A 15157-nucleotide genomic window follows, 5' to 3' on the forward strand; every position below is an offset into this window, starting at 1 on the left:
ATGAGCAACGTTCCGTGTCAGGGTTTGAAAACAAACACTTACCCGACTCTTAAAACAAACATTGGTTGCTGGGGACCTCAATCTCATTCAAACCAGATCTTAGTTTTCGCAACGGTTTCGGGGTAGCCTGAGCTACGATCTGCTTTTAATGACAAGGGACCCGTTCCACAAAGGGATCTCAGCCCTACTATCGTGGGCCTATGTTAAAGTATGGGAGTTCGATCATCTTAACGCTAAGATCGCTTTGTGGAAGGGGTCCCAGAACTCCCCATGGAGGTGGGGTTCAATAATATCACAGCCCGTCAGGGTGAAGTAGGAAGAAAGTGGTATAGTCTTGGACATATACCACTCTGGTGAAACCCACAGTCTTGGAATGGTGCTGACAAACCTAGGGCAATGGTGTGGGACACTGGATTTGAATCCATGACTATCAGATCCTGGCACTGCCAAGCCAACAACAGGACATAAGCCTTTCACACCAGTGTGGGGGCTGTGGGGTAGTCTAATGGTTAAGGCATACGCTTGTTGACACACGTGGCATTGCTAATGAATAGTTGCATACTTGTATATGCAAGGGGTCGGCATATGGTTCTTGGTATGAAGTGACAACTTTGACACGATGACTTGCGGTATATACCGTTATGTACATAGAGATATACATTCAAAAGACACCATGTGCCAGGTCAGCACATAGTGGTAGTGGTTGTTGTCTTGGTGCCCCGGAGCACCCAGCCTAACCCTAGCTAGGCTAAGGGTAAGACCTTTCTCTGCTATCTCCTTTTTATCTCTGGACCAAGGCTTACATAGCCAAGGTCACCTGATATTTAGTAAGTCATAAATAAATGTAATCAGTAATTCATCTGTGAAATACTTGCACATCTTGTTCATGATTGCAGACAGTCAGCGTGGGTTAACAATTAGGATTAGCATTTTATAAATAACGGCAATTAAGTGTTTCAAGGCATATAGATGGCATGGCTCCAGGGTAATTAGCCTTTGGAATTAAATGTTCATTCAGGCAATGTTGTCGTAAATCGGTCCTTTTGACACTACCTTGGTGTGTAAAGGTCAAGGACACATAACCACATGGCTCTATCATAATGTTCAGTATTCTGCAACATATTTTCAGTTAACAGATATTTTCTCATGCAGTATCATTTATAGTGTCTAAAACTATGATATGTTTGAGAATACTTTTCTTTCAGCTTAATTGCATCATAATTTTTCTTGCAAAAAAGGGGGCGGTCGGGTAGCCTAGTGGTTAAAGCGTTCGCTCGTCACGCCGAAGACCCGGGTTCGATTCCCGACATGGGTACAATGTGTGAGGCCCATTTCTGGTGTCCCTCGCCGTGATATTGCTGGAATATTGCTAAAAGCGGCGTAAAACCATACTCACTCACTCACTTGCATAAAAGTGTTTAACAGTTTGGCATGGTTGGTGAAAATAAACAAAAACAGTTGATGAATTCAGCATTTATTTTAAAAAATAGGCAGTCTGATAAAAGATTCAGATAGGACTAGTTGATATGATTTCCATTTTACAAGTTTATTTGTGTGCCACATAATGTACATGAAAGTTGATTGTGAATACTGCACATAGAAATCACCCAGCAATATCACTGCCGTCACAGCGGCCTCAAAGTAATCTAGTCCTGCATCTGAACCAAACAAACCAGTGGTCGATATTATGACAACATCCACATCATCCAGTCTGACTACCAGATCCAATACAGTCAACTCTTACAAGTTTTGTTTTGTTTGTTGTTTAACGCCGCATTCAGCAATATTCCAGCTTAATGACGGCAGTCTGTAAATAATTGTGTCTGGACCAGACAATTCAGTGAGTGATATCATGAGCTTCGATCCATGCAATTGGGTTGAATGACATGCTTCAACCCATTCAGCGAGCCTGACCACCAGATCCCTTAAGTCGCCTCTTACGACAAGCACAGTCGCCTTTTACTGCAAGCATAGGTTGCTGAAGACCTATTCTACCCTGAATATTCACGGGTCTCTTACAAGTAAAGCTTGAGACAAACAAACATGACAAAAAGGCAGGGTATTTTTTATAATGATAAAAGCATATTTACATTCATAACACTACATGACCAGACAGCGTAAATGCTGGTTTAGAGAGGCGCAACCTCATTATATTGCATCATGGGTACATTATTAATATTTTCCATAAACGTTTAATATTGAAAACTCAACAGCATGCTATTCTGAACAGTCTCTTGTTTTGACTGTGCGACGGAAACAAGTTTATTAAAGATTGAACACATTAAATGACAACTTAGCCATGCTTGCCTCCATACTGAACAATATCCCTTCATACAATACATATTCATACTTTTCGTGAAACTCAAAATATGGCAGGTATCTAATGATCCATATTATCATGCTGGCATAATATCCCAGGCTCATAGTTCTTAATATAAAATACATCTGGCTTTGCAGCTGAAGCTGAAAAATATCTATCAATCCAAAATCACACCCTTTCCCATTCCCCAGACTAATATCTGGCCAGTCACTATAAAACACATAGAAACTGACAAATCCTTCCAAAACACGCAAAGACTGGCCAATCCTTTTGAGACAAGTATAAACTGGCCAATCCTTTCAAAACACACGTGAAGACTGGCCAATCCTTTTGAGGCAAGTATAAACTGGCCAATCCTTTCAAAACACATGTTAAGACTGGCCAATACTTTTACGACACGTACAAACTGGCCAATCCTTTCAAAACACACATGAAGACTGGCCAATCCTAATCAAGACACATGTTCAATCTGGCCAATCCTTATAAGACGCATGTGCAATCTCGCCAATACTTATAAGACATGTGAAGACTGGCCAATCCTTTTGAGGCACATGTGCAATCTGGCCAATCCTAATAAGACACATGTGAAGACGCAACACTGAACAGCGTTTTGCGGCGCCTTAGACCACTGGGCCACCCGTGCCTCATGTGATTGTAAATTTAGACTCGTCCCTGCCCTAAATTGAATTCAAGCATATCAGAGGTTAAGACAATCTCATTAAAATCAGATCTTAGTTCTCGCTATCGCTAAACAAATTAAGATCTGAGGACATCACATTATGGGTCACGTCAGAACAACCTTTCATCCAACCAATCGCTTACCAGATCATGAAAGTGACAGTCGGAATGTGTTTTCTTATCATGCAACCACGAAATATTTAACACGGGATATTCCGAACAACAGTTACGAGTTTTATGATTATATCCATACAATCTAGGTCATCTATAAGCCATTCCAGAATGTTCTTCTTATCAGTTTTATTTTTTTTAAATCGAGAATATGTCAAAATAAGTTTCGATTTTACTTTCGAAGCGTAGTTGCCAGTTTGAAACTAGTGTCGTAAAGCTCGCGAAAGCTGCCTTCTGATTGGCTAATGTCGATTTCTTGTCAGTCATTTCATTGGTCGGTCAAAATTCGCGAAAGGTCGTTCTGACATGACCCGTAATGGTATGTCCTCAGATCTTTGTTTAGCGGTAGCGAAAACTAAGATCTGATTTTAATGAGATTGAGGTTTAAGTCTTATACGGATCTCAAAAAGAAAAACAAATTTACAAACAAAATGTTTTGCATCCAATTAATGAGTATTCCAACAACATGACTGTATATGAAATGATTTTATTTTGTATCGCATGTATGTTTGAATTCAATTCTGCCATCTTGAATTTTCAGTATCACTTCTTTCTAAAAACAAAATCTTGTATGCTTTGAGTGCAGAACTGCCAAATCTACCAGTCTCCGGTATAACCTTTACCCACCAGCAGTATATGGAGACATAGCATAACAACATGTGACAATAGTCTCTGCCTAAAGTATGGAAAGAATAATTATTGAGGTTTCGCTGGAAGACCTGAAGACATACAAAAATACTTGTCACAGAAATGAGACCACTTGACCAATATGTAACAATGCACAATTCTCCATTACAGAGATGCTTTAAGTATGACTTTCAGAAAGCACAGCCCAAAACTTGTTCAATGGATACATTTTATTTATAAAAAGTAAACTGGGGTTTTCTTAGATTAAGGAACATGGCCCACTTGCACAAAGCGATCTTAGCGCTGCAACTACTGTAAGCCTATGTTAAAGTATGGGAGTTACGATCATCTTAGCGTTAAGATCGCTTTGTGCAAGTGGGCCCTGGTGTATTTGTCGGAAAACTTCAGGAATTCATTTTGATTTATCCAACATCTCTTGACGTGCTCCCTCACTAACAATATTTGTGACCCACCAGGAAAACAGGCATATTATGGGTGCTAGGATACACTTGTGCTGTGGTGTCATTATGACGTTTGACGTCAACTTACTTCAGCGAAGATCGCCATGTGTGTGGACTGTAAAAAAAATAACTTATTATTCTCTGGTTAGTTTGTAATGTAATAAAAAAAAAAAATTCAAAACCTTTCAGCATACATGTCTACTTTCAATTCATCAGACTTTATGTCCAAAAACTGCGCTTATTACATAAACAGATATAAGTTGGACAATGAGTGAGTGAGTATGGTTTTACGCCGCTTTTAGCAATATTCCAGCGATATCACGGCGGGTGACACCAGAAATGGGCTTCACACATTGTGCGCATGTCGGGAATCGAACCGGGTCTTCGGCGTGACGAGCGAACGCTTTAACCACTAGGCTACCTGACCGCCCCAGTTGGACAATGAATCCAAACGAGGGGCGGTCGGGAAGCCTGGTGGTTAAAGCGTACGCTCGTCACGCCGAAGACCCGAGTTCGATTCCCGACATGCGCACAATGTGTGAAGCCCATTTCTGGTGTCACCCACCGTGATATTGCTGGAATATTGCTAAATGCGGCGTAAAACCAAACTCACTCACACTCACTCCAAACGTTTCATGTCATTTTAAAATATGAGAAGTAGAATTGTGATTTTTGTCACCCACAAGGTCCCTTATCTCATGGTTGGTCACATTTATCAACATCCAAGCCCTTCGGCTGCATTAAAGGCAAATTTATTTGGGCATCGGTTTTCACTCATAGTCCTACATGTCTGATATTTTTTACTGCCAAGAGGTTGAATCTCACAAGCATAAGTCTGGGGTGGGGACAGTAACAAGAAACTGTACATCCTGGTTGGTATCAATGCTATGAAGTGTCCAGCATGAACAATTGGGAAGCTTCCATCAACACAAACTCAACATGCATATCACAAATTCAACAATGTCTGTACAATTTGCAAATAAAATGACATCATTGTATTCTAAATGTTCACAAAGTCCATGACTTCCAATCATCCGCATGTCTAAAGTCTCAATCATAAATAGTGACACAAAAGCTAAAAAGATACTTTGGCATGAAGTTCATACTGGATCAGTATTTGATGAAAGATGCAGACGTCTCAAACTCATAAAAATCAGATCTCAGTACTCAGTAGATCTACCGCGAAACAAAGATCTGAGGACTTCCCATTGTGGGTCAGGTCAGAACGACCTTTCATCTGACAATCAGAACGTCGCTTACCAGATCGGGAAAGTGACATTCAGAATGTTTTCTAATCATGCAACCTAAAAAAAAATTAACAAGGGGTATTCCAAACGACAATTCAGGCTGTACAACTGATTCTGTCAAAGACATCATCTATTTCTTGCTTCAATGGCATAAACATCTGAAAATGAAGAGACTTAGCTCTTGCCCATCAATTAGACACTCCAGAATGGCCTTTTGTTCAGTTTTCAAATATTGATTTGAGATCCTTGTCAAAATATATTTCAAAGCGCAGTCTGGAATGGAAGTCGTCAGTTTGTAACTTATGCCATGAAGCTCAAGAAAGCAGCTTTCTGATTGGCTAATATGTGACCTGTAATGGGATGTCCTCAGATGTTTGTGCAGGAGGAGCAAGAACTAAGATCTGTGTTCTTCTCTATAGTAGATAGGTCTATAGGCCCTATCGCCAATTCAGAAAACAAGCAAGACTGAAGACTGTAGTGAAAGTTTATATCAAAGTTCAGTTCATATTTCATAGCGTGTTGAAGTCTCACTTGTGACAGATTGACTGCAATAAATCAGAAAATATAGCATGACATAATGCTATTTCACATTGTGATACTATTACAACCTTATGTATCAAACTTCACCAATAAAGATATATTTTTACAAAGTCTACATCTTTGAAATTCTGGAGAACCAAAACATGTCAGTCAAGTCATACAACCAATATTTCTATAAATAAGCATTTACTGTTAAATAATAAGTTTGAAAAGCCCTCGCAAAACAACCTGTGGCAAAATCTATTTTTAACACCTCGTGCAAAGCGAGCGAGTTTTGAATGCAGCAAACAGCTTCGAAAGCCATGTGAAAATACAGACTAAATAACGTGACTGAATAGTGCTGCTTATAAGTTAATAATATTAACACAAAATGCTTCCAAGCAAAGACTGCTAATAAAGTAATTCATACCATTTGTAGACCATCTATTCTTCCAAAAGAATAACCCACATGGCAATGATGGCAGGCAGGCCAGCGACATACTTCCAAAATATAACCTACCAGCAGTTATCCCCCTTTGTAACCACGAAAATTGCAACCCGCTAAAAAAAACAACTTGACAATAAATCACTGCTATTTGCACTAGGGTTAATCATAGCAATTCTCCGACAATTTATCTAGAACACATAAATACCTAATAATAATTTTATCATTTTGGCCGTAACAATCTGATTTTAACCAGATTGCAGATGCCTGGAATTCATCAGGAAATACCCTTCATCCATTGGCAATAACTTTACAAAAACAAATGAGAAACAACCGACTTGATCTCGAACTGGATTTCTCAAACACAACTTCTGACACAATAATCAAGTTGGGAACTCATGGTAACACAAGTTCAAAGGTCAGTACGTCAACAGTTCTGGGTGTTTTTTATTCATGCTTGAAATAATTTCTCAGTGTGATGTCACAACTCAGTTTATGCACAATTCAATTCTCAAACAATAACAATAGAGCACCACAGAAAGAACTGGCTCCGGCAATGTTTTTCTTTGAGGCAAATTGAAGAAAAAGCTTGTGTGTCACCTTCAACCTTGCAATTTTCAGGCGATGTTCATTTTCCCATTTTCCTAAAATCATCCAATCAGTGTGACAGGAACAAACAGCATCATCTTCCCGAGGCAAGAGAGTTAACTGACTTTAAAAGTCCAGTTTCTTGCCGAACTAGGCTGGAATTCCTGGGCTCGATAGTAGCGCCACCAGTGTCCTTTCTATGCCTCTCCTATTGACCAATCAGATTCAACCTCTCGTATCACTTGCATTTGCTTCAAACAAAACGGTGGCGCCCAGTCAAGACGATCTGATTGATAATCAAGATCTATATTATGATAAAACGAGTCTTACATCACGAAGTGCATCAAATCATGTGAGCACCTTGAATAAAAGCATGAAAAGATTTAGAAAATATATGTTGACAACGAGTTAGCGGTGCACATGCTTTGCAAATCCTGCAGTCGACCGAAATCTGCATGACACTTTACGAACCGGATTTCGATTTCGGTGCGCGATTTTGAATGGACTATGCGTAGACTCGTTAGTCCAGCCAAAATGTAACTCCATGATACCAGCCTAGTTCGGCAAGGGTGGAAACTGGACTTTTGTAGTAAGTTAACTCACTTGCCTCCTGAAGATGAAACATCATATTCTTCAGCTGTTAATCACATCGTTGACATACTCAGACCTATCATGCTTGTTGAAACATGTTCATGTTTGACCCGCTACACACCCTGACCCTTCAACAATGAGTCAGTATACATTCTACAGGGTAGATATGAACATGAATGGTCACAACATGATTTATACTGCGACATTTTCAAACCCAAAAGCATTCGATGTCGCTGCACAATTATAACCCTGATCACCGGATCAAAACACAAACTGCTGTACAGTACACATCTCGAGTTGCCCGACAGGTGTGAGTAGGTTTGCATGTATCCTACCGGGTACCCATTTGCTGGTGTGTTATCCACCACATGTACATCTTTTCATCTCAGTTTTACACACCTAAGGCACCACGATTCACTGTGCAGAGTTGTGTACCTTGGGCACGCCAGAAACCTATGATTGTGGGTTCGAATCCCGGTTCGCCCCAATTATGTTTCTAGGTTTGTCAGCACCATACAAGTGCTCGTGGGTTTCACCGAAGTGGTAAACGTCTGAGACCTGCATCACTTTGGGATTTCCTCCCACATTAAGCTGACACGCCGCGACATAACTGGAATACTGTTAAAAGCGGCGTTAAACCCAACTCACTCACTCACTCATTACACACCTAATAGGTTCTACTGGCTGTCCCGTTTGATGCTGTCAGGGTCAAGACTAGGGGCAGATCCAAGCAATGGAGTGTTAGCGTCATCAACAACAGGTAAAACGCTAGATGTTGGCTTCTGCCCAGCTCTCTGCTGCTCCGTGGTGGATACTTGGTTAGAAACAGCAACTTTAGGGTTTGTGTGATCGGGAGCCAGCCCATGCACGCTGACAGAGCCTTGTGACGCGGATGATCCAGAGCTGAAGCCTGTAGGTGGCAGATCGGGGATTGAGGAAGACGATGGTTGAACAGGTTGAAATGATTGACCAGCGCCATCTATGGGGGATTCTACAGGGTTGTCACAGTAACTATTCTGAAATGGTACGGCTGTGAAAAAAGATTAGAAACATAGCATTGAAAGTAAGAACTTTAATTAACTTTTATTAAATGTTGATATATTTGATATAAAGATATCATTTTCATCATTCAAAATTGTGTGTGTGTGTGTATGTGTGTGTGTGTGCGTGTGCGGGGCTGGGGGGTAATACTCCATCTTTAGTCACATGTGTCACTTGCAGGGTGCAATTGATTTTACACGCCAAATGGGCTTGAACATGAACATTCATTTCTTAAAATCCTGTACACCCTGTTACTGACAGACACATGTAACTGATTTGAATTTTTTTTTAATTAAATTGTATACATATATACTGATCCTATCTTACACTATGCATTTCATCCTTCTTCTTTTAATCCTGGTGTGGAAACGTCCTAAAACAAAGTTCCCAGCTTCAAAAAACATTTCACCTGAACACATCCCAGCATCAAAATCTAAACAAAGACTCATGTGCCACTGCAATCCTGTGTGACCTGACCCCAAGCCACCTGATCGCCTGATCGAGAAGTCTCTTAGGTATGGGAGGCAAGCCTCAGTGGAGGCAACTGCTCGAGTTTTGTGTGGATCATCTTCCTGAGGCAAGCGTGTCCACAAGTCTGTGGCAAAATGTTGTTTCAACCCTTGCCACATAAAGGCCACTTTTCTTGGCTCGACCCTGGCGCCACCTCGCGCAGATCACGAGTTGTGCCCTATGTAATGAAAACGCGATATCCAATCAGATCGCTGTTCTTATGTTGTACAGCTCACAAAGATGGCGACGACCTAGTCGATCAGATAACGGACATAGGCAATCGTTTGGTAGTGACGAAAAAGACATATTTGTGTCAACAAAGACAGGCAGCTGTAAATCACTTTTATACGAAGGTGTACAGTCATGAATGTTCGATTTTGTGAAAGGTTCTCTGATTGAACTATTCATATATGTGATAGTCCAATCATATTTAGCACAGGAAAATGGGCTTGATGTGGCAATGGTGAAAAAAGACTTTGATAAAAGGGCTAGTGGATGCTCTTACCTCGAGAAGATGCGTGTGGATTGGAGTCCCATTGTCGCCGTAGTGGATAACGGAATGAACAGTCTCTTACAAGAATGTTGTAGAGTTGGTGAGGCTTTTAGGTAAATGCACAAAGCTCAAACAGGACACAACGCAAGGACTTCATGGGCATCTGGATTCAAGATTGAGATGAGTGAAGGGATGGTGAATCGGTGATCTGGTAATCCTGGAAGCTGTTTTTTGGCAAGGAAGTCCCAGCTAAGGCCGAGAAAGACTTTCCCATGACGCTGCCTCTCAAATGGGCTCTGTTGACATCGAGACTGTGAATCTTGCTAATGCCAGGAGAAACACTGTCTTGAGCATGACGTTTTCAAAATCTTAATCATCCTTCTGAGGAACGAGGGATGATAATTGGCTCTCCCATGAGGGTCGGGATTTCACTTAGGAAGTCATCTGTGAATCTTGCTAATGCCAGGAGAAACACTGTCTTGAGCATGACGTTTTCAAAATCTTAATCATCCTTCTGAGGAACGAGGGATGATAATTGGCTCTCCCATGAGGGTCGGGATTTCACTTAGGAAGTCATCTCCACTTAGGAAGTCGTGTGGGTTGGCAACTTGTCTCTAGTTTGAACTGCACGTCGATCTGTGGCTGGTAAATATGTATTAACCTGGCCACCATCAGTCAAACATGTACTGGGTGTGGATGCAGAATTGGTAGAAAAATCCTCCATCGGAAAACTATCTGAGACAATGTCCTCCTCAATGGATGGCGACATGGTGGTCAATGATTTGGCACATGTGACCACTGAAACAGATTATCTGACAGCTACTTGAATGACTCTTTTAAGTTTCTTGGTAGTTGAACGTCCGTGTTCCGGTCCTAAGTTACTGCCTCCAACCGCCAGGCAAGAAGAAACATGGTAACATCTTCTGATAGATCTTTGCATTGCGAACATCGGGCTGACAACTTGCATTGTCCACGACAATCACAGCAGTTGGAGTGGGGGTCAACTGATGAAAAAATGCAATTGCATTTTTTGCAAAACTGGCATTACTCCATGTAAAACTGTCTGATATGTTGCAGTTGTCCGAGGACGACATATATACAATTTTCTGTAAACTCAAAAACGTCCCCACACCCTGGTGATGAGAAAGAGAATGATGTGGCAGGTTATGTCAGGTGATCAGGTTGCTTGGGGTCAGGTCGCATAGGATTGCAGTGGCGCATGACCTATTGTTAAGGTGGTGACTATGGTGATGTATGGGATGAGTAAAATGTTTTTTGAAGCTGGCAACTTTGTTTTAGGACGTTTCCACACCAGTATCGAAAGAAGAAGGAAGAAATGCATAGGGTGAGATAGGATAATTGATATTAGAGTTCACATGTTACAAAGAATCATTTTTGATGATATATTTGTGTGGGACAATAACATCAATCTTGAGACCAGCATCAGAATCTCAGTATCGTACCCTGAAGTGCAAAAAAGGTCAACTGTGATGACGACCCGTGAAGGTCTGGGGTAGAATAGGTCTTCAGCAACCCATGCTTGCCGTAAAAGGTGACTATGCTTGTCATAAAAGGCGACTAACAGGATCAGGTGGTCAGGCTCGCTGACTTGGTTGATGCATGTCATCGATCCCAAATGCGTAGATTGATGTTCATGATATCAATCACAGGATTGTCTGGTCCAGACTCGATTATTTACAGCCCGCCGTCATATAGCTGGAATATTGCTGGGTGCGGCGTTAAACAACAAACCAACCAACCAATGTGATGACAAGCACATTACGTCACATCAAACATCATGTCATCATGATGCACAGACTGCCAGCTGTCATACATAGGTTTCTACAAGTATGCAAGTGGCCAATCAGATGGCTGGATCTTATTACAACTACCGTATTCAACGTAATAAGAGCCCCGCTCTAATTAGCGCCCACAGCAATATTTGCTGATATAGTGGCAAGTGAACAATCCCAATTAGCACCCCTTCCTATTGATCAATGTACATGAGACCTATTTATTCGCGTATAATACGTACTCGTGTGTAATATGCACCTTGAATTATGGGCAATTAAATTTCTTGAAAAATATATCTGTCATATATAAACATTTCAGGCTGTCAGCATAAACCGTGAAATTTATCTTTCAACTGTTTCTTTCACCTAAATAATATTCTAATAAGAGCCCCCTATTTCTAATTTTGAGAGCGCCCTGGGCGCTTATTACGTCTAATACGGTAATGACAATGACTTTTACTGAGGTTCTGGGACCTGTTCCTCACAGACTCCCCACAGAAATTAGCGTTCAGATGACAAGGCCATGTCCACTTCTACCTGGAATACATACGGGGGCACAGGTGGCCCAGTCGTCCAAGGCACCGCAATTCGCTGTTCAGAGTTGCGTCCCTTGGGCACGCCAGAAACCTATGATTGTGGGTTTGAATCCCAGTTCGCCCCGATTATGTTTCTAGGTTTGTCAGCACCATGCCTGTGCTCGTGGGTTTCACCTAAGTGGTAAACGTCTGAGACCTGCATCACTTCGGGCTTTCCACACCATGAATTAACTGGAATAAAACCCAACTAACTCACTCACTCACTCACCACTGGTATACATACCTCTCTGGTTATTGCATGTTGCAGTGGCGCCTCCATTGGGATTCCCTGTCAATGTGGAGAAAGTCACATACAGTTCTCTTAAAACAGCTATCCAAATGATACAGGAAGAAGGTTTCACAATTACCTAATTAGCGCCCACAGCGATATTTGCTAATATAGTGGCAAGTGAACAATCCCAATTAGCACCCCTTCCGATTGATCAATGTACATGAGACCTATTTATTCACGTATAATACGTACTCGTGTGTAATATGCACCTTGAATTATGGGCAATTAAATTTCTTGAAAAATATATCTGTCATATATAAACATTTCAGGCTGTCAGCATAAACCGTGAAATTTATCTTTCAACTGTTTTTTTCACCAAAGTAATATTCTAATAAGAGCCCCCTATTTCTAATTTTGAGAGCGCCCTGGGCGCTTATTACGTCTAATACGGTAATGACAATGACTTTTACTGAGGTTCTGGGACCTGTTCCTCACAGACTCCCCACTGAAATTAGCGTTCAGATGACAAGGCCATGTCCACTTCTACCTGGAATACATACGGGGGCACAGGTGGCCCAGTCGTCCAAGGCACCGCAATTCGCTGTGCAGAGTTGCGTCCCTTTGGCCCGCCAGAAACCTATGATTGTGGGTTTGAATCCCAGTTCGCCCAGATTATGTTTCTAGGTTTGTCAGCACCATGCCTGTGCTCGTGGGTTTCACCGAAGTGGTAAACGTCTGAGACCTGCATCCCTTCCTCTCTCCACACCATGAATTAACTGGAATACTGTTAAAAGCGGAGTTAAACCTAACTCACTCACTCACTCACCACTGGTATACATACCTCTCTGGTTATTGCATGTTGCAGTGGCGCCTCCATTGGGATACCCTGTCAATGTGGAGAAAGTCACATACAGTTCTCTTAAAACAGCTACCCAAATGATACAGGAAGAAAGTTTCACAATTATAATGAAAGACGCACCCAAAGGACAAACTCAAAGATACACAGATACAACATTCAAAGATACCACCGGGACTCAAAATTTGCTGAGGATCAAGTTTTGATGATATAAAAAATTCATCCAACAAATAGAGATTGAAATAACCCAGTACACAATGATTGATCTGACAGTGATCACCTGACCTACCTGTGTCCCGGTTGATCTGAGAGTGATGAGCTGACCTACCTGTGTCCTGGTTGATCTGAGAGTGATAAGCTGACTTACCTGTGTTCCGATTGATCTGAGAGTGATGAGCTGACCTACCTGTGTTCCGATTGATCTGAGAGTGATGAGCTGACCTACCTGTGTTCCGATTGATCTGAGAGTGATGACCTGACCTACCTGTGCCCTGGTTGATCTGAGAATGATGAGCTGTGTCCCGGTTCGGGTCCAACACTGCGTAGGATGGGGGTGGACTGGGAGGGGGAGTGGAGGAGTTGGACGGCAATGGCACATGATCTGTTTGTTGAAAAAGTCTTTTTAGTTAGGGCAATGAAATGTCATGAGGACAGTCTGTACAAAAACTGTTTGACGCTACTTGCCCCAACTTGGCTCTCAGCATCATCTTAAGTAAATTTTAGTTGTTATAATTATGGTGTGATATTTCTGAGATTACCAGACCAAACAGAATTTTACTTGACTGGTACTTCGGACTAGTGGTGTAAAATGTCATAGACTGGGATGTGTTTGTGCTTGAATACCACAGAAATAGTCTTCGAGGCTCACCATCTGATTCAGCCCCATAACAGTAGCAACAGTCAGGTGTGCTGAGAAGAGGGTGATTCACAGTCATTGAGGCTTGGGATTGTCACTCACAATAGATAGGTTTAATGCTGCTTTGAACAGTTTTTCATTTCAATAACATTTCTATAAGAGCACAGCAGTTTAATATGATGCAATTCATAGATGATTTCCACCTGGTGAAACCCTCAAGCACAGACATAGTACCTGGTGAAACTCTCAAGCACAGACATAGTACCTGGTGAAACCCTCAAGCACAGACATAGTACCTGGTGAAACCCTCAAGCACAGACAGAGTACCTGGTGAAAGCATCAAGCACATACTTAGTACCTGGTGAAACCCTCACGCACAGACATAGTACCTGGTGAAACCCTCAAGCAAAGACATAGCACCTAGTGAAATCCTCAAGCACAGACTTAGTACCTGGTGAAACCCTCAAGCACAGACTTAGTACCTGGTGAAACCCTCAAGCACAGACTTAGTACCTGGTGAAACCCTCAAGCACAGACTTAGTACCTGGTGAAACCCTCAAGCACAGACATAGCACCTGGTGAAATCCTCAAGCACAGACTTAGTACCTGGTGAAACCCTCAAGCACAGCCTTAGTACCTGGTGAAACCCTCAAGCACAGACATAGTACCTGGTGAAACCCTCAAGCACAGACATAGTACCTGGTGAAACCCTCAAGCACAGACATTGAACCTGGTGAAAGCATCAAGCACAGACATAGTACCTGGTGAAACCCTCACACACAGACATAGCACCTGGTGAAATCCTCAAGCACAGACTTAGTACCTGGTGAAACCCTCAAGCACAGACATAGTACCTGGTGAAACCCTCAAGCACAGACATAGTACCTGGTGAAACCCTCAAGCACAGACTTAGTACCTGGTGAAACCCTCAAGCACAGACATAGTACAGCGCTACAGATAAGCTGCTTATTTGCGTAAAATACTCCCCAAAAATATTCAAAACCATATTACTTTCAAATATCTTGCTTACAGAAACGCATGCATTAATTGAAAAACTCAAATGTATAAAAACAGCATGCATAAATACCCAATGAAGCTTTTTCAGCATGCATACAAAGGCGCTAATTTCCGAAACACAACTATGAGCTAATTTA

At 41.7% G+C, this 15157-nt stretch overlaps 1 protein-coding gene across 5 annotated transcripts in view; it reads right to left on the reverse strand.

Annotated features, from left to right (window-relative positions):
• Nucleotides 1-5061: 5061 nt before the first annotated feature.
• Nucleotides 5062-15157, reverse strand: part of LOC124144922 — a 30827-nt gene continuing 20731 nt past the window's right edge. For 4 of the 5 annotated variants that reach the window (XM_048385167.1, XM_048385166.1, XM_048385165.1 and 1 more), the window contains exons 10-13: nt 13632-13748; nt 13133-13177; nt 12304-12348; nt 5062-8677 (exon numbers count right to left, since the gene is read on the reverse strand). In XM_048385167.1, coding sequence (XP_048241124.1) covers nt 8325-8677; nt 12304-12348; nt 13133-13177; nt 13632-13748 — 560 coding nt within the window. In that variant the 3' untranslated portion in view covers nt 5062-8324. The remainder of the gene's footprint in view (nt 8678-12303; nt 12349-13132; nt 13178-13631; nt 13749-15157) is intronic. The other variant, XM_048385169.1, reaches the window with a different exon arrangement.

The sequence above is a fragment of the Haliotis rufescens genome, unplaced genomic scaffold (assembly GCF_023055435.1).
Source record: "Haliotis rufescens isolate VD_foot unplaced genomic scaffold, xgHalRufe1.0.p SCAF_55, whole genome shotgun sequence".
NCBI lineage: Eukaryota > Metazoa > Mollusca > Gastropoda > Lepetellida > Haliotidae > Haliotis > Haliotis rufescens.